The following is a 27,465-nucleotide window of genomic DNA, read 5'->3' as shown; positions in this document are numbered from 1 at the left end:
TAAGACAAATTTCAAACGAGTGTAACAATATGTGTTCATTTATTTCTCTTTCCTGCCTACCTCTCAAAATGGTCTCCCCCCCCCCTCCCAAGATGGTGGAAGGATAGAATGGGTAGGAACATATGAGTTACTAACTTCACGAGGGCAACAGGACAGAGATTGTGCTTGGTGGGTGGAGTTATCTATATTCTGAGCCCACACACAGAAGAAACTGGAAGATTAGTTGGCTTCTGGTCAGCTAACATGTGCATATAATATATAAGGCGCAATCTACTGGGAAGTTTTCCTGTGCAAGTCCCATTGAAATACCAGGCTCTTGGACAGCTTCCTTATATTTCAGTGAGACTCATGCTTGTGCCCAGAGGAAGAGCCTCTAATATGAATCCTGGATGTATAAGCAGTTTGACCACACACAAAGGGTTGTTTTACATTTTTTTAGGCAGGGACAGCCTGAAATGGCATCTCTGTGACGGTGTGCCCCTTCCACTGTGCGTATAGCACAACAGCAACATGCTCAACATTTTAAACACACCAGCACTGCATGTTCCTATGTTATGTATACAGCTGCCCACAGGTCATTTTCATACATGAGATTAGAAAGTGTGTGTGTTTGTGAATATTGTTAATGTTGCACATAAAGCAAGTATGGGGGGGGGGGAGGAGAGAGAATCTTAAAATCAAAATGTACATTCTAGCCAACTAAGGTTTATATTTTCATCACAAATCAATCTCAGCATGAAGTGTGAAAATGCCTCGGGCGGGTGTCAAACACCACTCCAGCACCTCTCAACAAGCCATTTAAATGGTCCATTCTCCACACATAGCAAAACAATCCTGTCTTCCCAAACTGGGGGTGGGCTGGGGTTTGCTTCTGACAAGTTTATTTACCAAGAAATGTGATCGTTCTCTCCCTCCCCAATCCCTCCTGGGCCAAGGTGCCCAGCCAAGTTACAGCATTAATTAAGAACGAACAGGAAGGGCTCACCACTTAAAGAAAAACATACTTCAAGCAGTTACAACTAAAAAATAAAGTGATTTTTTTTTAATTTAAAAGCTCAAAAATAACAAGCCGTATGTTTTTGAAACATGTAGGAAACACATAACGCAATATATAGTCTATGATACAATGTACACTATAATACAAAGACGGGGCTGTATCAGGGGATTTTTAAAAGGGGGAAGAGGAGAAGGAATAACACCTGTTCACTTGGAAAACAATCCAATGGAGAGGAAAAAAGTGAGGGGAAAGAGCTCCAATTCTGGGGGGAAAAAATCTTGCATTTCAACACAATTCATCAGCTGACTTCAACAGGGCTTGAAGTGCAATCTTGCCTTGGATTGCAGCCTATCACCCCACTTGTGTGAAAGCGATCCATTTCCACTTGTGGAGCTGCATCACCAGATGCACAGAAACCGACTGAACCAAGCAATGCAGAATTGCATGCTATACCCCAGAGGGTTCTCCATGCACCTCACGTTTGTTTGTGCAGATTTCTGCTGCAGCTGTAGTGGTCTGGATCAGGGCACATGCTGTGGTCCAACGGTTCACCTATGGACATTCTCCAGTCCCCTGAACAAAGTGCTGCTGCCACACACATCCCAGAACCCCCTGTGCATACACAGAGCAAGCCCTAGTTCATAGATCCGTAAATGGCACTGTGTGGGTACAAAGCTCTGCAGTAGCACAGGGACCTTGAGCTGTGTCTGTATCTTTAGGTGGGGCAGGGGGATTTTCTTGCTTTAAAAAAAAAGGGGGGGGGGAGGAATCATTAAATTAAAAAAAAACGCTCACAATACATAATTTGAAACTTGGGGGACAAAATATAAGGCAACGTTCTCCGTAGAAAAAATGGGGGCTTCCTAAGGAGTTTTTTTATATATAGATATATATTTATAGATATTTATAATTTTAAATATAAAGTAGGAATGTGCTGGGGGGACACAGAGAGTCCCGTTTCGGGTGGCTTCCCTGCCCCCCCCCCCCGTTCGAAAGCTTCACGAGCACATGGGGGTGGGTGGGAAGAGGGAACCAAGATTACGATTGGGAAACAGTTTCGCTGGTGCTACTACCAAACACACAAGGAGGCCCTTTGGTGCAACGGAGCAGGGCATTGGCTTTGCGGGCTCCTGAGGCCAGATGGTAGGTGGATGGGCTTTGCCTTGCTTTCCCCCCATCCATTCCCTGCCCGCTGCTGGGCTTTGTGCTGACTTTAGCTAATTCACTTGGAAGTGATGTTGCTCCTTCTTCATCCAGGCTGAAGCCACAGCATCTGATGCACCTTCCAGGAAGTTCTAAAGGAGTGTGCCAGAAGGTGGGAGGCCGTTTGACGGAAGGAACAGTGTGCAGATGTGTCTGGGAAAGCCGATGTCCCAGTCAGGAGTGTTACTTGGGCATTTTTCTGTCCTTTGCAGAAACCATCCCTCACGGCAAGGCGTCATCAACACCCACACTGCTCCCCTGCTTTTCCCAGTTGCATCCAGCCCTACAAGTTCTTGGTGACCAGGTGGGTTTTATAGTGCTTCGTCAGATGATCACTTCTAATGAAGCGCTTTTGGCACTGGGCACACTCAAAACGCTTGTCACCTGCCCAGAGGAAGAAACAAGAGCAACACTGAGCATGGATGGCAGGGATCGCACAAACTTACACAGCAGCAATTTACAGAGTGACAGGCACTTGCTCAGATGGGATCGCTCTAAAAAAGAGGTTAGACAAATTAATGTCCCTAATAGGCGCAATAGCGAAACCGAAGCTCCACGTACAGATGCACAGCAAGGAAGCTGTCCTGCCCATGAGCTCCTCCGGGGCATCTGGCGGATCAATTTTGGAACCAGAATGCTGAACCTGTTCTTACGTTGCTTGAGAGTACGGGAAAGCCTTAGATTGCTGAAGCGGTTTTGAATACCTTTTTATAGCAAAGCTTATGACAGCTCATTCATGAACTAGTGAGAAGGAACACACAGACCTCCAAACATTCTCCACTCCCTTTGTAAACAGCCACTGTGCAGCCAGGGCTACACGAAGTCAGCAAGCGCCAGGGGTGCCAATAACCACAACACAACACCGCACAAAAGGTGGGAAACCACCAAATGATCAACGGCTGGGAGGAAAGGGGGGTGGTCTTCTGGGGAAGTCCAGAGGATTGGATTGACCCCCCCGGGCTCAAGGTTTTGCACTCCTGGCTTAAATGATAGCACTGGAGATGCTATGAAAGCCATTTAATCCACAATTGTCTGTGGCGTGTGCCCCAGTGTGTGTGGCCGCCATTATGAATATGAAACCCCCAATGGGGTTGTGGCATGTCAGCCAAACCCAGCCACCATAGGTTATTTGAGAGTTAAACAACCCTCACCTAACCCATGGTTTGTTACCAGGGTTATGTTTAACCCTCAAATAACCCGAGGTGGCCAGGCTCGGATGATACACTGCAACCCCATTGGGGGTTGCAAATTCGTAATGGCGGCCGCATGCAACTGGCATGCACCATGGCTCATCATGGGTTAAACAACTCATGAAAGGTAAGAACACATGCCTGCCTCACATCACTGTTGTACAGAGGACTGAGTTAACATAAGAGAAGCAGTTTGAGTAACTGGTATTTATAAAATGCCTTTGCTACCCGTTATGACTATATGGGTAGAACTAGAGAGCACAGGTGCAGTGGGAAAGGGAAGCAGAGGGATGACATGACAGACCTGTATGTGTCCGGGCGTGCCGTTGCAGCTCATCGCTGCGCGTGAATCGCTTCCCGCAAAAGACCCAGTTGCAGACAAAGGGGCGCTCGCCGGTGTGTAGGCGCACATGGGCTCGCAGCAAGGAGGTCTTGCGGAAGGTCTTGCCACATTCGGGCACGTGGCAGATGTGCCTCTTCTTCCCCTGCTCCCCCAACCTGGAGGGAAAGAAAAGGGGCGGGGGACGTTCACGGTCTTAAGATGCAAAGGCCTGGGAGCCCCCGGTGATAATCCAGGGTGGCATTTCAGAGGCTGCTGTTCTCTTCCTGGGACAACCCAAGGAGGAGCATCAATGCTAGCTGATACAAAAGAACACATGCAACATCTGTGTCTAGCAACACCCTTTGGTCTCTTGCACCACCTTCAGCAATGCTCCATGAGTACTTTATGACAATGACCAGCAGAGATGCAGCCTTCTTCCCACAACTTTGGGTCTTCTGGGAATTACCTGGAATCCCCAGCAAAGATCCAGGGCTGCCTGAATGAGGATCCTGCAGTCAACTCTCCACACCCCCGTCACTTGCAATGGCTTCAAGAGCACTGCCCCACCTGGCAATAACCTGGACTTTCATGCCATTGTTCCCAGCAATTACCCAAGACTGCTTCAACTGTCATGATTTGTCACTCTAGGGGACATCAGAGCATCAACACCAGAGCATTACGACTTCTTCCCATACCGTCGCAGTAAGTTTTATTTGTTTATGACCAAAGGCCACTACAAAGATCAGTTACAGATGACAACGCAATATCACATACACAGTCAAATACTCAAATAGGGTAATCAACAGGGCAGATAAGAAAACTTAAGCCTTCAAAATGCATTTTCTAGTGCAGGACTTAAACAGTAATAGGTGAGATTAAATGACCGTTTTATAGCAGTGGGTTGTATACATTTGTTTCACGTTGCATAAGCTATGAAAGCAAACAGGCACACCTGAAAGTAATGCATCCAACCTGAGTTTTGTAGGAACAGCGAGCATTTTATGTGTGTCACTTATTCCAGTCCAACTATCTAAAACCTCTTTCAATAATCTAGTTCTAGGGACTTTATATAAAGTATAAAATATAATGAACACTACTACCTCTAACATTCCTTGGCAGTGGATACAAATACTCATAAATTCTATATATATGAGCTTCCCACAGATCATCTGAGCTATCGGCTTCCCCACAAATATTTTAATTGCTAAGGGAAGCAAATTCCATTTATTTATTACATTTCTATACTGTCCAATAGCCGAAGCTCTCTGGGCAGTTCATAAAAAAATTAAGATGGCCTATGAAGTTTTAAAGCTTCTTAAGGACACCTCAATGCTTACTCATTAAAAAAATCCCTTACGTACTTAAATGTTTGTGTACTGCTCATTGGGAAGTCCATTCATCATATACTTGTCTCTTCCAAAGCACCATCCCTGTAGTCTTAGCTTAACTGATATTCAGACATTTCCCCAAAATATTACAACCGTTTTTAAAGAAGGCTCTTCAAGCCAACTTCAGTGATCAAAAGCACTGTGCTGTACTGCTCTGTCCAGTAGAGAGGCCTAGGGGTTTTGGCATCCCTTTCTTCCCCAGAACTCGCCAGCCCTTGACCTTACCTCTTCTCGCCATCCTTGCAATTCGGGCAGGTGCAAGCCATCCGCCGCCTCTTCTCCCCAGGCTGCAAGTCCCCTAAGAGCGCCTGCTCCATCTGCAGCTGGATCTGGGTGGGGCTCAGGCCGCTGATGGTCAGGTTGTTGCCAGAGACGTTTTGCACTGTCAGCTGTTGCTGGCCTGCAGAGAGAGGGAGGATGAAGCTGTGGTTCAGGGCCTTTCCACCACGAAGCTGTCCCAGGGACAGGGAGGTGCAGGGAGGCGGGGAGATACACGTACTCCAATAAAGCTCCATGCAAAGTCAGGCAAAAATACCACACACCTCGGGTTCCATTTTGTATTCCCTTCCCTTAAACATTTCTCCTGCTACCTCTTTAGGTGCCAGCCTTGCATAGGGCTTGCAATACCACCTTGGGTTTTTAGTGCCAGCGTCTCATTTCTGCCTGGGTCCAGGACCAAGGATTTCCTTCCCAGGCCTTTATGAGAGGTACCTCACTTTCAATTCCGTTTTAGTTCTCATTGGAGCTCTACTTCACAGCGTTCCAGCCTGGCCACCATTACTCCCCACTGACAACTTGCTGCATTATGAAAACTGAGCCTCTCATAGCATTTTCAGCCTCAGTGGGTAGCTGTAAGAAGGACTCCTTACTTCCACCTCCACACACCAAACAGCAAGGGTACAGAGCAGAAAGAATGCCATGGCACCAGTGGTGGAGGGGTATGTTTTAAAGTGCAGGCACTAATTAAGAGAGTCCCCATAGCCATGTCAAAAATGCAGGAAGCTGCTTTGTATATTTTCATCTCCACCAGGAGAAGGTTTTATTATAAAGAGAATGGCCCATTCAAGACCAAGCCACCTCAAAATACTTTGCATAACAACAGGGAACAGTATATTGTTGTTGGGAAACTCCATTCTCTTCCACCCCCTGCCCCCAATTGTGAGAACTACAGCTAAGCTCAGAGGAAACAGGAATTCCACATCCTCATGAGCCCCGGCTTCACTACAACACTGAATGGCACTATTATAGCTGCGCATGCCAACTCTTGCCAGCCTTGAACAGCCAGGATAGGCCTTGCGCACAGCTAGGATAACACGATGAGGTCTTGCATGTGCCATTACTATTGTGCCTCCCTCTCCCAGGGTTGAAGGCCCCAAAACAGCTGCCACAACACTACTGCAACAACCACTCTGGGCCTACAGGGGGGGCGAGGTACTGCTTTGGACAGCTGATGTCCCCATTCACCCAGATCCAGGGGGCAACTGGTCTTCATTGTATGCAAGCATACAATGCAGCTTAAGTTTGCATCTAACTGAGAAACTGCCCGCTTCTCTTCCCCTGGAAGGCTAAAGAATAATAAACTACAAGAATTTTAAGGCAGGCATACCAAGCAGCAGGGGCTGATTCTGCCATAATATTAAGTATTATATACGCAATGTGCTATAGGACACACCAAAAAAGGTATCCTTTATGCAGCCCTTTCCTAAGTAGGTTTGTTTGGAAGTATAAGCCGCTTGGTTCACTGTGATGTACTTCCCAGGAAGTATGCTGATAACTGCAATCTTTTTGTGACTCCCCACCACAAGTTTCCATTCCACCTCCCGTAACTGTCTCAACATGCTAGCACTGTACAGAGCATGCAACTCCATGTGGTCCTCTTCATGATCTAATCCCCCTGGCTTCTATGCCCTTCCTCCCTTTTTTTCCTTCCTGTTGCCCAGATCATGTGTGTGTGTGCGTGTTTAAATATTCAAGCAACCTTAAAACCACATATCCCATCAGGAAGCAACGATAACGCACATCAAGTTCCGCTGCCGATCACAGGATCATTACATTACATATCCCACCTCCAGTGTTGGTGATGGTGACAGGAACGCCTTGAACTTGCACCCCATTGATGCTGATGGTCTGCATTGCTTGAGCAGCGGCCGCGAGCTGAGCCGCGTTGAGGCTGATAATGCCTCCAGCAGGGGCAATCTTTGGCAGGGCCCGCTCTTTGCGGGCCCCTGTCTTTTTGGTACTTCCTCCTGTTTGGGAACTGCGGGGTACAGGGCTGCTGCAGGTGGTGGCAGAGGAGGCAGTCGGGGAAGGGGCCACAGTTACGCCTGGGGCTTCCTGGAGTAGCACTGTCTGTAGCTCACCAGAAGGCGTCTTAAAATAGACCTAGAAAAAGAACACAAAAAGTAACGGTAGGCAGTGTGCAGCTTCCCATCTTGGTGGTCACACTGTATGTAGGCTGTTTGCGCGACCTGCAAAACCAGGCACTCTGGCTTGTTTATCGATTAAACAAGCCAGAGTTAACCGATGATTTGTTTTTAGGCTTGGGGCATTCATGGGCTGTTTTTCAAGTCAGAAGCAGCTTGCGCACTCTGCACACGCCCAGCAAATCTCGGGTTTGCTACTGTGACGCCCACCCTCCACTGGGTTTACTTCTGGATCACTTTACTTATTTTATGGCTCCAAAGGACCCAGCTCAGGTGCACCAGTCAGGGCTAGAGATGCCAACTCTGTCCCTGTGGCGCGCCTACTTCTGCTTAGGCCCCCACAGCAGCACAGATCAGAACCCTTGAGCCAACCTTCTCCCTTCCGCTGCCACCATATGATTACCTGTACCCTTCCCCAGGTATTCCAATGTCCAAACCAGGTTTAAATGAATGTTATTTATTTAACAAGATGATTATGCAGGTTCAAAGCTTATTGGTTTCTCTCAGTGACAAGCATATGGTTTCAGAGCACAAAGCGTAATGGTTTTATAGGTTATTTCACTTTAATGTTTCACAAAATATAACTTCAAGTACTCCTACCTACTCTACCCCTTTCTGAACTACGCTATCCTCTTTCCCACACTCTAATCCACCAAAACAATAAACATGCAGACCCTTCCTAGCTCTATCCCAAACCATTCCATACCTTCTCTCCTCAGAAGCAGCCTATATAGTCTCCACAGTCCTCCGACTCCTCCCCTTCTCACAGCCAATCCAGATGCTCTACACAAACATCCAATCAGCACTCTCCTTCCATCCAGCACTCATTCTCCTCTCTATGGTTCATCCTTACCAATCTGCAACAACCATACAGTGAGTACTTACTTAAAACTCTGCAAACCTTAATAAATTCTTATTCTTTATACTTTATACTTAATAACACAGGCATAAGCAGTAAAACTTATGCTTTTTATACTGTATTTTGTATTTGTGCTTTTAACCTGTTGGTTGTTTTGTTATGGTTTTAATGTTTGTGAACCGCCCAGAGAGCTTCGGCTCTTGGGCGGTATAAAAATGTAATAAATAAATAAAACATCACAGCTACCATGACATGAATCTAGAGTAAAACAGGAACAAAAGAAGCTGTGTAGAAAGAGGAAAAAGGCTTAATACCCATATGGAATGTGGGGCTCCTTGAGGGCTGTGTGTGTAAATTTAGGAAGCAATCCCCAAGTACAGCAAACTCCAATACAGAAACTCTTATTTTCACTGAATCAGGATGAATGCGTGACACATTGCTTGTAAGCAACCTTGAATACTTTTCAATAGAAAAGTGACTCTTAAATGTATTATGTATATATGAATAAAACAAACAACAATCCATTGGACTTGTAATGTATTATGCTAGAAGAATTTAGGACTTTTTCCAGCCTCATTTCATCCCAGAATTTCAAGCATACCGAAGTTAAATATCACAATATTTATTTATTGCATTTCTGAGTCACCCTATAACCAGGGTTCTCTGGCTGACAGTGCTTGAATATATTAAAAACCACTTATAAACAGTTATAACCCACAAAATAATAATAAAAAAAATCCATCCAATACCTGAGTGGGAATCGGCTCAGTTGTCTGGATCTGGAAGTTTTGTGGGGACTTCTGAGGAACTGTTGGGAGCGTGGCTGATGCTGCCTGGACAACCCGCAGAGCTTGCTGGGGAATCTGAACGACCTGCTGTTCTTGTTTGGGTTGGACCACTTGCACCTGCTGGACCACTGCTGGCTGGCCAGAGCCAGGACTCTGCACGATCAACAGGTTGTTCCCTGCCTGGATGATATTGTCAGCCGTGGTCTCTATCAAGACTGTCTCCACTTGCTCCGTCACAGCCATTGCAGCCGTCTGGGCTGGCGAGACCGCTTTCTTCCGGGCCTTTTTGCTTGGTTTCGAGGGGCTGTCTGGGACGATCTGAGTCTGACCACTGGTGTCTCCGGCACTCACTAGGTTGCTCACTGGCAGAGTAAGGGTGACGTTACCGCCGGTGCCAGTTAATTTGACAACATTGCTTGCGTTGTGGACAGCTGTTGGCGGGGTCTTGTGAGCTGGCGCTGGCTTGATGGGCACAGGCTTATGAGCGGAAGAAGACGACGACGATGATGAAGAGGAAGAGGAGGAAGGGGTGATGGTACTGGGAATAATCTGTATTTGGTTGCCCAAGTTCTGCTGCACTTGAATAGTCTGCCCGGATGCCGTTTGGATCTGCGGAACTGCCTGGTATTGGATGTTGGCAGGCGAACGGGCCCCTTTGTTGATCACAGCTGGGTTCTGGATGGTGAACACCAGCTGCCCACCAGGATATGATGTCCCGAGCTGAGAGCCCTGAATTTGGAAGAGGTTCCCTTTCGATGACAAGATCCCAATGCTGTTCTTGCTGGAACTCAGCGGGAGCGGAGCAGGCTTGATGGGGACGAGTTTCCGAGGCGTAGGCTGAGGAGGGGCAGGAGAGGCAACGGCTGCTTCTACAGCTGGAGGACCGATTTTGCTACATGTAGCTGCAAGCAAGGCTAGCGGAGATGGCTGAGAATCCTACGGGAATGAAAGAGATGGGGGTTACATCAGCTGGCTTCCCAACTGGTAGGAAAGGAAGCCCAATGTATGAGCAACGTCTAAGATTTCAAAAACTCTGAGAAATGGTTCTTTGTTCTAGGAGTGTACAACATCAGATCAAGCATTATCCATGGGTTGGAACCAGATTGTTAGTCATCCTTTAGTCCTATTGAAATCAATGGGATTTAAATTAGACCTGACTCTGTACTATCAATATAAATACTTGTATTTATATGAATTGAATGGACTGCTTCACATGTCCAAAGTGTTCCATGTGCATTGTCCCACAGTCCTTACAATAACTCTATCAGGTATGTCAGTGTTATTATCTCCATATTACAGATAGACTTCCCCTGTCTCTGACTTTGCTGATAAAATAGCTACAGCATTTCCCCTGCTCTCTTCTTCCAAGGGTTCTATGAGGCACAAATGGAACTGGAGGTAAAGCCAAGACATTCCTCATTATCCAATAGAACAAATATAGCTCCATTTCTCCTCTAAAGGAGTTTCTTGGAACCTGCATCCCATTGGCAAGATCTAGCTATATCTGTGAACAACACTAGGTGGTGTTTTTTTTAGGAAGTCTGGGCCCACTCTGTACTTTTCACACACATTTTAAGATCAAGAGCATATAATGTGGATTTTTCTTCACTCTCAAGAGATCACAAGAAACAGGTTGTAAAGGCTGAGAATGGTTTTCCATGAGCCGTTAACCCAGGAAAAAAAGGACACACAAATTATAAAGCAGAAGGCTTTATTAAAATTAAGGGTAGGGTAAATACATGGGGGAAAACAATGAAGAATAACTTGAAACATGCATAGCATAAAAAACTCAGTAACATATACACAATAAAACCTTAACTATTGCTGGTCCATGAAGTCACGAAGTCACAAAGAGTCGAAAGCGACTGAACGAATAAACAACAACATTGCTAACTACTCACACATAGAGCCTCACGCCCTTCATCGTGGTTCTCTCCACATCCTTTCCCCAAAAGATCAGAACTGGAGGGTTCTCAGTTATAAACTTGTTTTCCCGCCTTTCCTTTTGCCCTCCCCCTTCCTTCTTGGCCCCAAGGTTTGCCACCTTCTTCCCGCTCCAGGTGGCTCAGCCAGGGCCTTTGGGATGCAGACGTGGTGCTAAACAGGATTACCCTTCTGACCTCCGTTTCACCCCCCCCCCTTGACCTCCAAGTGGCCGGCCGAGGTTCTTTGACATCCAGATTTTGTATTTACTGATATCAGGCTAACTATATAACCCATTGGTCTTCTGCTCAGCGCAGTCTATCTGTTTTCCTTTACACAGGTCACACAGGGATAATCCTGGAGTTTCTCTGGAGTTTTCTTTCTATAGCGCAAGAAGCCATATACCTGCGTGATGGCTGGGAAATAGAAGCACAAACAAACACGGCAGTTTAGGGCACTAACTGAACTTGAAAAGAGGATGCCTATGCTCCCATTCATGCTGCATTTAAACTGTTTCTCTCAAGCCAAATTCACACAAACACCAAGCAACACAGAGGCCACTTGGAACTCTCCAAATGCAGCCGCTTGCCACATGGATTAGGTGGCACCATGAAATTCCTCCATGCTACTGCTAACACCATGGAGAAAAGCAACATGTCAATGATCAACTTGCATGATCAGCTCATCATGTGCAGCAGCTGCCACAAGGATACCATTTTAAGCAGCCTCCATTACTGCTTCACACAAAGCAGGCCACATCTTTAATACTAAAAGAGTTGAAAGAGGGTTTATTGGAGCTTTAACAAATGAAGATATGTTTGTGTAAATATCAACACAATATCTGCATACTTTGAGCATTGTTATTGTCAAAAGCAGATGTGGCAAGCTAAGCATCACCCTAGCAAAGCAAGACCTTTTCTTCTCTTTCTTAACAATATGAACCTACATGGCTACCACAACTGATGAAATGGAAAAAGTTTCTAAAGTACAAAAGTGACACAGGATGGAGTATGGAGAAATGCGGAGCTTCAATTATAAATGTATTCTTTCTGTTAGCACCATAAGCAAGCAACTGTGCAAGCTATACTTTTAAAAAACAATTCTTACAGTCCATGAGTCAAAAATAATTAAAGCTACTTAAAAATGAGTCACTGAGGAACTTACTGTCTTCTAGAAAAGGAAATGTTTAGTAATGCTGGAAACTGTCACATTCTTATATGCCCCAACTCGACAATACACACATAAAATCCACTTGAAATAAAATTCAAAACACGAAGTACATAAGAAAATAAGCCCCCTGTGCAGGGCCAATGAGACAGCGAAAGTTGAGAAGTCTCAATGTGTGGATGAGATGGTGATGCAGGGAGGAAGGGTTCAAATTTGCTAGGTACTACAGAAGATTTTGGGGGAAGCTGGGCCTCAACAAGAGGGACAGGCTCCCCTTGAACCAAAATGGAAACAGACTGCTGGCACTAAACAAAAACAAAAAAAAGGTGGCAAAGCAATTTTCAAACTAAACTTTGGGGGAAAGCCAATAGGAGCTGGAAAGCATCCAGTTTAGGTTTAATCATCTCTACGGGATGAAAATGTTTTCAACTGATCAAATATAGACGGGAAGGAAATGGGCCATGAGTACATGGTGGAACATGATAGCCAATCAAAGAGGCCTAGGTGCCATAGTAAAAGATGCACACGCCAGAGACATCTGGGGAGGGACACTATATTATAAGTGTTTCTATGCAAATGTTAGAAGTGCATGAGCCAAAATGGGAGAGTTGGGGTGCCTGGTTTTAAAGGAGAGCCTAGATAGAGTGGGCATTATAGAAATCTTGTGGAATGGAGAGAACCAAGGGGATATGATCATCTCTGGGTATGAACTCTGCAGGAAGGACGTTTACAGAAGTGTAATTGAGGATAATACCTAAAGGTGGGAAGGACGGGGAGTTAGAATCAAACAAAAATGTGATGGACTGAAATTCTCTCATCTATATTTAAGCAATGCATTGTGAAAACACTGAGCTGAACTGATATATTAACATAAGAATAAAACGAAAGGAATAGCAACTGAATATGCACTCACATCTCAAAAGACCAAAGCTGGAGTATTCCTTATGCCTGCTGGGACTTAACGCATGAAGGATTTAAGAAATTTGGGGGGGGGGGGGGGGACAAGGACAGCTCAAAAATCTAAGGCCTGATTCTGATCCCCCCTCCCACATCACAAATGGTTACAGCTCTTGCCACACATCCCTACTAGCTTCATATTTTAAAAGGGCTTGGAGGATACCTCTAGAAAAAATTCTTACCAACTCCTATGTTGCAACCCATGGGGAAGAAGTGGGGAGGGTACCTGAAATGCTGCATGTAGTTCAATCAGAGCATCATTCCAATATTCACCGTTTAATGGAATCTTGGACTGTTTAGCTTCTTGACGGAGCTGACAGCCCTCTCTTTCTCACTGGCCCTTAGCCCAGCATTGGTTTCAGATTACTTTCTCAGAAACATATCCTGATCTCCCCCCTCAACTGCCAGTAGGTGGCGATAGCAAGTGGAAGTTTCTTCATTTTAGTTGGAGGGATCATTCTTCTTGTCCCAGAGACATATATCAGGGATACGCAACCTGGTGCCTTCCACTTGTTTTGGACTACAACTCCCGTAAGACCAAGCTAGCATAGCCTATGGTCAGTAATAGCCTGCCCTTGGATTATATTAGCCTCGTGTGGTGCGGAGTGGTAAGTGGCAGTTACTGCAGCCGAAACTCTCCCCACGGCCTGAGTTTGATCCCAGCGGAAGCTGGTTCTCAGGCAGCCAGCTCAGGTCAACTCAGCCTTCCATCCTTCCGAGGTTGGTAAAATGAGTACCCAGCTAGCTGGGGGAAAGGTAACTGCGACTGGGGAAGGCAATGGCAAACCACCCCGCTCTGAAGTCTGCCAAGAAAATGACAGCGAAAGCAGCATCCTTCTAGGAGTCAGCAATGACTCAAGTGCTTACACGAAGGTTCCTTTCCTTTCCTTGGATTATATTATCCCATAAATTAATTTGGAGGATCTCCTCCTCTTTTCAGCCTGTATTCTTTAATTTTTGCAGCGGATATATGATCCCCCTTGCCAGAAGCAGCAGCAATCTCTATGTTACACTGAAGAATTTGAACAACATGAGATAATACAGTCCAAGGCATTTTGAAGCCCGAAGCAGAAAAGCCATAAAGCACTCCTTACCTGCTAATTAAAACAGGGTTCTCCTACATGAGTGTCATTGAAATGAATGGGCTTTCAATAGGAGTTGCCCAGGATACGCTCCCACTGGATTGTACCCTATGTGTCAGATCTGTTTGTCTCCCATTTTGCCAAAGCCAGTAACTTGATCTTGCCTCATGATAGGGAAACATCTGAAGGAAAGATTTAGAACAACTTTGCCTGAAGCAAGAGAGCCCAAAGCCTGATATTGCTATTTTATATACGAAATTTCCAGAGTCGGACATGTTAGTCTGTTGCAGCAAAAACAATCAAGAGTCTTGTGGCACCTTAAGGACTAACACATTTATTCTGGCATAAGCTTCTGGAGAATCTCCCAAAAACACATGAAGTACCAGCCTCAAATTGGCAAGTGTGTGTGTGTGTGTCTGTGTGTCTGTGTGTATATACACACACACACACACACACACACACACACACACACTGGGGATATAAATTATGTTGTTAGAAGAAATTGAAATTGTTCAGTGTAGTAATTTCAAAAATGAGATATCAATGTGAAATTGCTGAAGTACAATTCTATTTCCTGTGGTTTGAATAATGACAAATTCTCACTACATATTTTAATTGGCTCACCATTGCAATCATGTCTGTGTTATCACCCAGCAATCTATTATGAATAGCAACTGACAATAGACAGTGATAGGCCATTAATTTGTCAAGTCTATTTTTAAAGCCACTATTTTTAAATAGTGGCTATCACCATATCTTGCATCAGTGAAGATTTCCATAAGGTAAATTATATGTTGTATAAAGATTTTGCAAGTTCCAATGCTTTGCCATGTTATTCTGCTGTAGCAAACACAATGGATACTGGTTAAAAATGAAACATTATACTGGGATGGAACCAGAATTTTAGTTACAGAGTAGACCTACCAAAATCAATGAAACTTAAGTTAGTCATGTTTAACTTAAGCCTCACTGATTTCAATGGGTCTACCTATTGTTGCCTAAGTTGTCATAGTCCAGAACCCAGCTCATCAGATGAATGAAGTGTTCACCTGAGTTGCTGTATATACTTTGAATAGAGAGGGTTTTATTTTAACGAATCAAAGCCAAAAGTAGGTATCAAGAAATGACTTTCTCCCATTCACAAGGGCCACACAAGCCAGTTTCTATAAAGAGAGTCTATGGATACAAATCAGTCATTGACCTGATTAACATATCATGGTGGCAAACCATGGGTTATTTAACCCACAATTTGTGGAGATGTGCGTCACATGTGAGCCGCTTCCAGCTTCTGTAAACAACTTCCGATCAGAGCTTGTGAGCATGATGTGCAAACCCAGACCAATGTGTTTCTAGGAGCTACATAATCCAGCAGTTAAACCATGGTTTGTTGTTGAGTTAACTGCTTAGTTGTTTAGCCTCTAAACAACCCATCAGTTCAGTTTAAACATCTCATTCACAACTTCCAGTTGTGCTGATCAGAGGTTGTTTAAAGAAAATGAAGCAGCTCATACACTTTCATTTTAATTAACCCACCCTTTGCTGCGGTGATGTATGCATTGGCCCATAAAGCAAGGTAGCAAAAATCAGAGGGGGAACTTTTCAGTCTCCCAGGACATTCAGTAGCAAACATTTAAGCCACCATCTTTCAAAGGAAAACTCCAGTGTAAAGTCACTGAATGGGAATTCAATAGCAGATTTGACACTATGGAACACTGACTCAATACTGAGGCTGGGGATGACTAGCTCACATTGCATTGAATCCTAACTTAAGTCATATTCAGAACAGACCCAATGAAATCAATGGGACTTAAATTAATCTGGATCCTACTCTATAGAAAGCAAAGATCCCTCTTTATGTTCTTGTTCACCCTATTCACCTTGCTATTCAACCACCAAGCCCTCCTTGGGTCTCACCCTTTCTGATTGGATTATATATTGATTTGATTCTACCTAGCAATGGGACACACCTATTGATATTCTTGCATTGCTTTGCCTTATTTTTTGTTCAACAATTAAAAATAAAGTTCTTTACTGTGCACTCAGAGCACCCACTCACTTAGACAACTACTTCATGGACAAGAGCTTATGTTGCAATATATAGCACTGACAAACCTGAAGTAGTATTTTATATGAAGACTACAAATGGTCTTTTGGCACCTTGAAGGCTAATGTGTGTGTGTGTATATATTTATACCATATATATACACACTAGCCATCAAAGTGTCACAAGCCCCTTTGCAATGTTTATATAAAGTACTACGCATGTTGTCAGCATTGAACCTATTGCCTGTCAGTTTCATGAAGTGATTCCAAGTTGCAATGCTATGAGAGAGGGAGAAAATTCCCCCTTTCTTCACAATGTTCATAATATTATAATATTCCACCTTACTGGCCCGTTTTTCAAAAGAAAGGAATGCCCCTAGCTAAAAAAAGTTGAGGCACCAGCTGACCACTCCCATGCACAGGGACTGGCCTAGAGCTGCCTTGCAAGGTCAGTCCAGCTGACTTTGCCCCCATGCCCTCAACAGCAGGTAGCAAATTGCCTGCTCATAAACTCACTTCTCCACAATGTCCAGCAAGTTCCTAAACATATAACGAGGAGCTATTCCCTTGTTATAGATCAAATAACAGAAACCCACGTTGGTCCATTAAAATGAAATCCACAAAGTCAGTAAAATAATATAATTGATTAGGAACAACTGATGTTTGCAATGCTGCACATTAAGCTTTCAAGTTACATAGAACACTTGCGTTCAAAAATAAGGCGCCGGGGGGGGGGGGGGGGAGAGAAAAACCACAATTGCAACAATATATTTGCCTGAGTACCTAGCTGGGTGGAAAGTGCTACATAAATCTCATGTACTGCATCATTAACAGTGGCTGGCCTTAATTTTTTTTTATTGTACTGACCTTGTGACTCCCTTGTTGTGTGTCCTCAGCACCTGGTAATCATGCCACTGGAAGTCTCAGTTTTAGACATACTAATAGTTGTTTATAGATCTATCCTTTGTGCATTTCTCTAACCAATATTTAAAGACATCCATGCTAAAGGCGATGTCAACATTGTGTGGCAATGAATTCCAGAAGTTCATTATGAATTGTGGAAATACTTTTTCTTGGTCCTGAACTTACTGCTGAATAATGTGATGAATTCTGGCACTTTTGAAAATCTCGCTATTGTTCATAGTTTAATAAACCTCTGTCACACACAGCCTAAGCTAAGCATATTTTCCTTATGAAGATGATGTTTAATTCCTCTGAACATTTTAATTGAACCTTTTTCATATACAATACCTTTCATGAGTTTAGGTGCCCCCAAACCACAAATGGGATGGGCCACCCAAATGTGGATACATCATAGATTTATATAATGGCATTATAATACCTGCTCTAATAACAAGACTGGGATAAAAACCCAGGAACCTGAAAGATTTACTCTGGCATTCAAATGCCTAATAAATTGGATGCTGACTCTTAAGTTTCAACAACGGCACCTGGGAATTTGAAATACTCTAGCCCTGATAATAAACCCTCAGCCTTCTAGGCAGACCATGTCTTCTGCCTCTGCACCTGAGTTCTAATCCTGTAAAAGCTGGTTAGTCAACATCTTTCCTTATGTGTGACCCAGCAAGATTCTACTCGATAGGAGTCACTTTCAATCAAGTGTTTTTCTACATAACTGGGGCCCAGCCCAGACATTCATGGTCTCCTTATGCAGTGCTACCATTAAGTCACACACATTTTAAAAACCTACCTGAGCTGTGGAGGCAGCAGGCTGTAAGTATTCGCTGGGGCTGACAGCAGCAGTGGCGGCCATGCTGTCCTCTGGATCTGCAAAAACGGAAAATGGATAATTAACTGGAATGGGTTTTTTTAATGTCTGCTTTAATATCCACAATGCCCAGAAGGATCAGAGAGGTTGGTACAGAATTGGAGTAAAAACAGATTTTTTTAAAGCTTTATCATAGCTACGATTATCTACAGCATAAAACTGAAGAAGAGAACAGTGGCCACAATGTATTTATTTAAAAGATTTGTATCCCACCTTTCTGCATTTCCACTCCCAAAGGGGACTCACAGATAATATTGAAACAATCAAGACCGGTTATAAAATAAAAAATAAACAAATTCAAAATGGTAAAAGCAATAAATAGCAGCAAAATAAAAGTCAATTCAGAAGGCATTTAAATTCTCTGGATGTAAGCTGACTGCATATGGTATGGGTTAGATATAAAATATTTTTTTTAACTAGCTAGAATAAGAGATGTTTGGTGATAATGCCGTCAATACAAGCTTAAATAGGAAAATAAATTATTTAGCAGGATTTGAGTGGCTAATGTCATTTTAGAAAATGTTAAATCATATTTGGCAGGGAGTGGGGGAGAGAAAAGAAAACACTAACAAGCTCTGACCTTTTGCAATCTCACCATAATTAGATCTATTATCCAAATGATTGTGTGGTCAAAAGCCAGGCAGTAACTTAAGGAAAAAACACGCTACTAGCCACGAGCCTCCCCCCAAAACTACACAGAAACACAGTTTCTAATCCTAATGGTTTGCAGCATGCAACAAGCCAAAAGGTGGTGATACTCGCTGGTGGTTTGGTGCATGCTGAAAATACGCACATTGTAACTTGTAGGCTACAATTATTCTCCAATTGTGAAGACTTTGTTCATAGAGCTGTGTGGGTGTTTCGGAGGCAAGTCTTTAGATTTCACAGCAGTGGAGACAAATTTGAAAACGTAAGAGTAAAGTACTGGCAGAAAGGCAAGAAGCAGAGCGATGTAAGCAAGATTTCCAGCGGTCAGAAGAAAGAAAGGACTTTAGTACGCTCAACAGTACTCATTAGTCCTCCATGGTAAAAACTTTATAGACCAGCCTTTCCCAACCGGCATCTTCCAGATGTGTTGGAACTGCAACTCTCATAATTCCCAGAGTTACGATCCCAACACACATGGATGCCAGGTTGGGGGATGCTGTTATCTATCTTATTATGCACCTTTTCCTAACGATTGCATCTCATGCATAGTGAATTCTTCAAAACCTAGTATTTTGACACAGAATGTTTTACAGTAAAGTGGCAGATACCTGCAAACCTGTTTGTTATTCCACCCCCACCCTCACTACAGAATACACATAGCCCCAGTAAATCACTATTTAGCATTTCTGCTGCCCTTTCCAGGCACAAAGTAGCCTTAAAATTGTTTAAGGCGAGGGCACCCAATAACAATAAATACTTAGCATTTATATAGAACATTGGTGTTTTCAAAGTGCTTTTCATGCACCATCTCAGTTATGCCTATAACGAGCCTGCAACATAGGCTATTATTATTAACTTCATTTTGGATCTGGGGCAGAGCATGACTGATGCCACCAAGAGGGCTCATGTCCAACTCTCATCACAGGACTTTGTGGCTCACAGTTCAGCCTCCTACTACTATGACAACCAAGCTCTCCCACCATTGCCTTGGCATTAAAAATGGCTCCCTCCCTCTTCCAGATTCTGTAAACAAAAGGATTTGAATTCCACAAGCACTCAGTTTAGTGCTGAGCAGCATTCATACTGGGCTGGGATCTTCACTCACAACCAAGTTCCAACAACCATTTGAGACCAGGAAAAGGAGAAGACACTGGAGCATGTATTCGTCTCAGTGCTCTCCCCTGCTGGGCATCAGTAACATGGGGCATGGCAATGCAGGTGAAGTTCACCGCTGTCATGATCACCTGGTGACACTTACTAATTACCCCAGGTGAACAGCGAACTAAAGGCACTTCACAATTCTTATCCAACTTATGTGTGCAAGCATCTTGTGTTGTCTAGGTTGAAAAACAGCCATTTGCCCAAGGCAAGTGGAAAGCTAGCAGTTTTCTCATAAGTAAGTGCATGTTTGGAGAACAACTGGATGACAACTCACTTCCCAGGCAACAGGGCCTGTTCACATAACCAATTCTAGGCCTTGCCCCAGAAAGCATCATGGCTGAGCAAGTCTCTTCGAGAAAAGAATATGCACAGCCACACCGGCCAACGTGTCACTGAGAGCTGAATCCCTGCGACTAGACTCCCAGTGCATTTTTAAAACACATCCCTTCTTTTTGTGCAGGTAATTGCTGTTCTCTTGAGTAGTTAATATTTGTACTGTTGTTTAATTTGCACCATGTGGGCCTACGGACAGAGAATACTTGCTTGGGGAAGGACGGCATAACCCCTTCTGAAAGGGAACTGGGATTATGCTTGCACCATACTGAGTGAATCAGGTCTTGGCTGTGGAAAAGGAATAGGAAATTGTGATGATGGCAATGAGTGAATTCTGATTTCAAGTTTCAATTAACATGCCTGCTACTGGCCTCTAGGAAAAAGCTCTCAATCCCTGATTAGAGCCTAAGAAAACACTAAAGTTACTTGAGTCAAGAGCAAGCACAGAAAGTGTGTGATGGGCTGGAATAGGTCATGCATCTCTTTCATTCGCATTTGTGCATGCAAGACCATGGCAACAGCCTTCTATGACACTTTGTTCTGTTCTGAAATAACACAGGGTCAACAGATGCATCCACCTCCAAAGTGTAGATGGGATCCATGCTTACAAGAGGCGCCCCCAAACTTACAATAGCAACTTTTTAGCTCCCTGCCTTAGATGGAAAACAAGAATGAGTTTTGCGGCACCTTGAAGAGTAACATTTTTTTCTGGCATAAGCTTTGGTGGACACTGTTCACTTCATCAGATTCACAACAGCATGCAAGAATAAATTTGTTAGTTTTTAAGGTGCCACAAAATCTTTGCTATTTTTTGCTGCAACGGACAAACACTGCTATCCCTCCTACACATGGATCCTCAGAAAGTCTAGAGCATCCTGCATGAAAGATTATTTGTCCATACTCTTCTATAGACAGAGGATGACAATTCGTTGTTGCTGCTGCCTTTCACTTCATAGGACACTCCACAAGAGTGTGACATCATTAGCTGTGTCAGTGAACTGCCATTCACTTTAAAAAGAACAAGATTCTTTTTAGAAAATGGCAGAAAAAAATAAGTTAGGAACCTGAACTGGTAGCGGCCATCCTCTTCCAGAGAAATGAGGTCAGCCAATATGACTGCTGTTCCTCCACCCTATTACATGTAGCAAGATTAGGATCAGCTCACAGGCTGCCGGGCTTCTCTATTGCTCATCTGCTGCCTGACCATGCACATAAGGTTATGGCAAACATGAAGATCTCACTGTTATTTGAAAACAGGATCGGAAAAAGGCAATCTCTCACTCTGGCCATTACCTTCTAGGCACAATTAGGTTAGCGAGGCAGAACAACCTCATGACACATAAAGGAGGGGAGTAAAAGTTGCATAGGCCAGCCTTCCCCAATGTGGCACTTTTCAGATGTACTGATGGGTTTGTAGTGCAACACATCTGGAGGGTGTCAGGTTGGGGAAGACTGGTATAAGCTCACACAAAGATAGCTGCCACTTGTGATGGGCAGCCCACAAGACCACCTATTCTGATTGGCAGGATTCTCCATGCATCAGCCCATTCCCACACTCCAGAGTGGCCCACACAGCTTAGAATATTCTGTGCCAGAGGCTCATATAAGAGCTAAAAAGAGACTCTAAGATGGCAGAGGCTCCTACCTGCCAAAAAGTCAAGGTTAGTGAAACCATCCAAACTGCAAGGAATGGCTCAAGGACCTGGGCATACATAGCTTAAAGGAGAGAAAAAATCTTAACCATGGTTAATCGAAAGTAAGTCCCACTGAATTCGATAAGGGAACCAATCCCAAAAGGGTAGCTGTGCAGTAAAAACAACTGAGAGTTCTGTGGCACTATAAAGACAAAAGCAAATTTATTGCAGTGTAAACTTGTGATTTGATTTATTACATTTATATACTGCCCCATAGCGGAAGCTCTCTGGGTGGTTTACAAAAGTTAAAGTGAAAAAGTTAACTTCAGCTCACTTAATCATAAGTGAACCGTAATGATTCTATATATGGGACGAGGTGGGGAGGGAGAAGAAAAGGAGGTAAGCTTAAAGGATAAATACCCTATTTCTTCGATTCTAAGACGCACTTTTCCCCCCATATAAACATCTCTAAAAATGGGGTGCGTCTTAGAATCGCGGGTGTGTCTTAGGGTTCTTTTTTAGTACCACCTGTTGGTGGTACTGAAATTAGTGTGTGTCTTACAATCGATGGCGTCTTACAATTGAAGAAATACGGTACATATTTATAAAGAAGAGATGGCTTATAAGAATCAAGCACCTTAGTAGGGGTCTATAAGTTTGGGACTGGCCAAGCCAAAAAATTGAATCACCAGGCACCCCAAGCACCTCTAGGCAGCATTGTCCAAGTGGTATAACTGCACAACTGTGGGACAATGCCTGTCTACCTCTGTAGCTTCACAGTTGGAAGTCTGGCTACACATCTAGCTCACCGCAGAGCGGTGCCACAGGGAGCATTAATTGTGGAAGTCTGCACTAAATGAATTGGAGCTAGACCTATTAGTTTCTTGACCCCTAGTAACTGAACCTTGTTAACTTCACTTATTTGACTTGTGTATGGTATCTCTACTTTCTAATTAGAGAGAGCAGCTCTCCATCATAGCTTCCTAGGACCTGAGTCCTGGAAGGCAGCAGCAAACTGGCCGCTAAACTCATCTTCCTGCAGAGAGAGGAGGGAAAACAAGCATGGAGCTCAGTCTCCACCACCATTTATTCTAGGCTTCTGGATCTAGTTATGGTAGCACAGTGGAGGCAAGCAACGAGATGAGGAGTGCATGACCTCACTAAGTTTTTGCAAGACTATTAGAAATAGCATTTTACTTGTGTTGGGGGTGGGGTGGGGATATCATAGAGGTGCCTGTGGCGTTACACCCCACACAAGTCAGTTCCTTAATGTATGTCTAGGATTTGTAAGTCTATTGTGTTTAGAATGTTGACCTGAGTGGGTGGAGATTGAATATCTTAGGAGGGGGGAGGAGGATATATAAGGCAATGACTGAGGTGATAGAGTGAATGTGTTTTTTTAAAGTACTTTGGTTCGAGGGAGAATTAGAGGATCAGGGTAAAGAGGGTTGTCTTTTGAATGTAGTGTGCAGATAGTCAGTTGGTGTATATTAAACAATCCTGATAATAAAGAAAGTTCAAGAGTGAAGGTGTGAGAGAAAGGAAAGCGTGTATGAGAAGAAAGAAAGGATTGGATGAGAGGTTTTAACAAGGGTCTGAAAATTTTTATTATGAAACAAAGTTTGTGAACATTAAAATAATTTTTTATTCAGTTTGTTTTACTACCACAAAAATCCCATGTGTCTCCTTGGCATTTATCATCTGCAGTTATATACATAAAATACCCGTTCTGACATTAATTCACCACCAGCACATATAATTCACAGCACATTATTTTATTCCTGAAATTATTCCTGTTTAACCCCTTTCTCCACATAGTTTGTAGAAAGGTGGTGTTTGTCCCTCACCTCAGGCTCATAAAGTGGTGGAGCTTAGCTTGAGCAGGGATTGTCCATGGACAGGCCTGTTGTAAAGAGCCTGTGTTGTGGCACAGTGCCATCTATGCAATTTTCTCCCTTAATACACTTTCTTAACCCTCCCTATTACCCCCAGAAAAAGGAACCAATGAGCTCCTTTTCCACAGTATTTATTTCCTCCTCACAACTAGGACCTAGTGTCTAATTTGATGCCTGTGTCCCATATAAATTGATGTCAAGTAGAATGGTGTGTAATAATTTCAATGAATAACCAAACAATATTTACATAATAAATAATGTGCACATTTATGTGTTGCTTTTTGGAATGTCTAAACTTTACAACTTTCTGCACAGAAACATAAGAACATCAGAAGAGCCACGCTGGATCAGACCAAGGGTCCACCTAGCCTAGCACTCTGTTCCCACAGTGGCCAACCAGCTGTTGGTCAGGAACCCAGAAGCAGGTCATAGGTACAACAGCACCCTCCCACCTGTGTTGCCATCCACTGGTGTATACAGGCTAACTGCCTCTGATATTGGAGGTACCACTTAGCTATCAGTAGCCATTGATAGCCTTCTCCTCCAGGAATTTATCCAACCCCCTTTAAAAGCCATCAACTTTGGTGGCCATCACATCTTGTGGTTGCAAATTCCATAGTTTTAACTATGTGCTGTAGGAAGTACATCCTTTTATCTGTCCTGAATCTCACACCATTCAGTTTCATGGGATGACCCTGGGTTTTAGTATTATGGGAGAGTAAGAAAAATGTCTCCCTATCCTCATTCTCCACACCATGCGTGATTTTGTACATCTCTATCATGTCTCCCCTTAGCCTCTTTTTTTTCCAAGCTGAACAATCCCAGCTGATGTAACCTTCCCTCATAGGGGAGATGCTCCAGCCCTGTGATCATTTTAGTTGCCCTTTTCTGCACTTCTTCCAGCTCTACAATAGTTTTTTTTAATGTGGTGACCAAAACTGTACACAGTGTTCTAAGTGTGGTCGCACCACAGATTTGTATAGGCAGTATATTGGCAGTTTTATTCTCAATTCCTTTTCTAATAATGTGTAACATGGAGTTTGCCTTCTTGATAGCAGCTGCACACTGGGTTGACATTTTCATCAACCACAACCCCAAGATCTCTTTCTTTGTCGGTAACCACCAGCTCAGATCCCATCAGGTTATACTTGAAGTTGGGGTTTGTTTGGGGGGGGGGAGAGTTTGTCCCACATGCATCACTTTACACTTGCTTACATTGAACCGCATCTGCCATTTGGATGCCCATTCTCCCAGCTTAGAGAGATCCTTTTATTTATTAAATTTATATACCACCCCTAAGCCGAAGCTCTCTGGCCAGTTTACTTTTGAAGCGCCTTATAATCCCTTTGTGTTTTAACAACCTTAAATAATTTGGTGTCATCGGCAAACTTGGCCACTTCACTGCTCACTCCTAATTCCAGATCATTTATGAACAAGTTGAAAAGCATTGGTCCCAATACAGATCCCTGTGGGACCCCACTATTTACTTCCACCCATTGGGAGAATTTACCAGTTATTCCTGCTTTCTGTTCTTTAACCATTTGCTGATCTATACAAGGACCTCTCCTCTTATTCTATGACTACTAAATTTGCTCAGGAATATTTGGTGAGGGACTTTATCAAAAGCCTTTTGGAAGTCCAAGTAAACATTGTCCACCAGATCACCCCTGTCTATATGTTTTTTGACACTCTCAAAGAATTCTAGATTAGTGAGACAGGACTTATCTTTGCAGTAGCCATGTTGATCTGTCAACCAATTTACCTGGAACAGACGTTAAACTAACTGGCCTTTAATTTCCTGGATCCCTTTTTAAAATTGGTGTTACATTAGCCATCCTACAGTCCTCTGGTACAGAGGCTGAGCTTTGGGACATGTTGCATTATGCATATTTTGGTTAGAAGATCCGCAATTTCATATTTGAGTTCTTTGAGAACTCTAGGATGGATATCATCCAGGTCTGGTGATTTATTTGCTTTCAATTTGTCAATAAGGTTGAGAACTTCATCTTTTGTTACCACTATTTGCCTCAGTTCCTCAGACTCCATTCCTGAAAACATTAGTTCAGGCACAGGTATCTGTCCTATATCTTCTGAAGTGAACACCGACAGGAAGAATTTGTTCAGCTTCTCTCTAATCTCCCTGTCCTCCTTTAGTACTCCCTTAACTAACTCCATTGTCATCCAACTGTTTCCCTAGCTGGATTTCTGCTTCTGATATATTTAAAGAATTCTTTATAGTTGGCCTTGATGTTGTTAGCAATATGCACTTCAAAATGCTTTTTTGCATCTCTTATTGTCTGCTTGCATCATCTTTGTGCATCATTTTTCTCACTTAGGCAAGACTTCCATTTTCTGAAGGAAGCCTTCTTTTCTACAATAGCTTCCTTGACGCTGCTAGTTAACCATGCCAGTGACCTCTCGATCTTGGTACTACCTTTGCTAACCTGTGGTATACATTTTAGCTGAGCTTCTGTTATATATGTACCTGTATCACAGCCTTCCCCAAACTGGTGCCCTCCTGATGTTTTAGACTACAACTCCCAGCATTCCTGACTATTGGCCATGCTGGCTGGGAATTATGGCAGCTGAAGTCCAAAACATCTGGAGGACACCAAGTTGGGGAAGGCTACTCACTGAATTATCCACATTCACCCCTTTCCACTGGTTTGAGGTCACCTCTGCCAATTACACCCACTAACCACATGCCTCCCTTTGCACCCAGTACCTTCATACGTCTCTTCTAGTAACCATCTTCTAGTGGAAGGTGTGTACCCATCAACTAGCTATTTTTGTCCATCTTTCCCTTGTCCTTTACATCCAGTACCTACCTCTGCTCTCCCCAAGCACCCATGCACACTCCTTTGCATGCCTCCAAGTTATTCACTCACACTCCAACACCCAGAAACCATTTGTTTCTCTGTGCATTAAATAACTCTGTTTCTGCTCACCACCACCCACTTCTAGTGTTATCCCCTAGATAGCCACAGTCTACCTTCTACGGGTCTTTTAATTCTCCTTCCCCAAGCTTTTTATCCTAGCTCATAGGTAGGAAGGTCAGCTCCACAGATGCACCATTCCTCTTCCTGTTCCTAACAGCAGCCTGGCATGCAGAGATGTATCAAGAGACATAAATCTTTTCCCTGATATGAAGGCTGAAGGTCTACAAAAATAAAAGCTTCACCTGCTTGATGTCAGTCTGTTCTTAAAGGAACAGGGCAAGTAAATACAAAACCATAACAACCCCCAGCACCTTCTGCATGATTCTACATTATAGCCGATAAGCCCCCCCTCACGCATCCGTGCCCTTTGAACCCAGGAATAGTCAATGGACATAAGCCCCTCCTGCCCAGTCTCCCATGCCCGCTTTTTCTTATGGGTCCCCGAGGAGGCGGGCTCTCCCTTTAGCCCCGCCCCCTTCCGGTCCCAGTCGCTTCTGTCCCGTTCGCGCGCACCCGGCCCCCTCCCACGAAGGGCCCCCTCCCACTTTGCGGACCCCTCCCCTTCCTCCGCTCGCCACCCCGCTCCCATCCCTTGGTTCCCCCTCCCACTTGTCTACGACCCCGAGCCCGCCCCGACGAGCTCACTTACCGGATAGAAAGAGGAGGCGGCGGCAGCTCGGACCCCCCTCACGGCGCCATCTTCCTCCTCCTCAGTAGCCCGGGC

At 43.9% G+C, this 27,465-nt stretch overlaps 1 protein-coding gene across 2 annotated transcripts; it reads right to left on the bottom strand.

Annotated features, from left to right (window-relative positions):
* Window positions 1–17: 17 nt before the first annotated feature.
* Window positions 18–27,465, bottom strand: SP2 (Sp2 transcription factor). 2 transcript variants are annotated; one of them, XM_063137342.1, is made up of 7 exons: window positions 27,391–27,465; window positions 18,054–18,130; window positions 9,132–10,106; window positions 7,167–7,482; window positions 5,326–5,500; window positions 3,695–3,888; window positions 18–2,584 (listed from the first exon to the last, which is right to left on the bottom strand). In XM_063137342.1, exons 2-7 carry the CDS (start codon window positions 18,114–18,116, stop codon window positions 2,484–2,486), a joined length of 1,824 nt encoding a protein of 607 aa, XP_062993412.1. In that variant the 5' UTR covers window positions 18,117–18,130; window positions 27,391–27,465; the 3' UTR covers window positions 18–2,483. The 2 variants fall into 2 exon arrangements, with proteins under 2 accessions (XP_062993412.1, XP_062993411.1); XM_063137341.1 differs by lacking the exon at window positions 27,391–27,465 and adding an exon at window positions 26,795–26,876.

The sequence above is a fragment of the Elgaria multicarinata genome, chromosome 11, assembly GCF_023053635.1.
Source record: "Elgaria multicarinata webbii isolate HBS135686 ecotype San Diego chromosome 11, rElgMul1.1.pri, whole genome shotgun sequence".
NCBI lineage: Eukaryota > Metazoa > Chordata > Lepidosauria > Squamata > Anguidae > Elgaria > Elgaria multicarinata.
Note: the sequence above shows the minus strand (reverse complement) of the source record. Positions and strands in the feature narration are given on the sequence as shown.

Bases quoted from the DNA above. Each gene is read 5' to 3' on its own strand.
- SP2 (XM_063137342.1), bottom strand. From the start codon at position 18,116: ATGGCCGCCACTGCTGCTGTCAGCCCCAGCGAATACTTACAGCCTGCT. The intron at 7,483-9,131 runs GTATTGGATGGA...TTCTTTTTCTAG, and splicing joins CTGAGCCGATTCCCACTCAG to GTCTATTTTAAGACGCCTTC. The intron at 3,889-5,325 runs GTAAGGTCAAGG...CTTTCCCTCCAG, and splicing joins TGCAAGGATGGCGAGAAGAG to GTTGGGGGAGCAGGGGAAGA.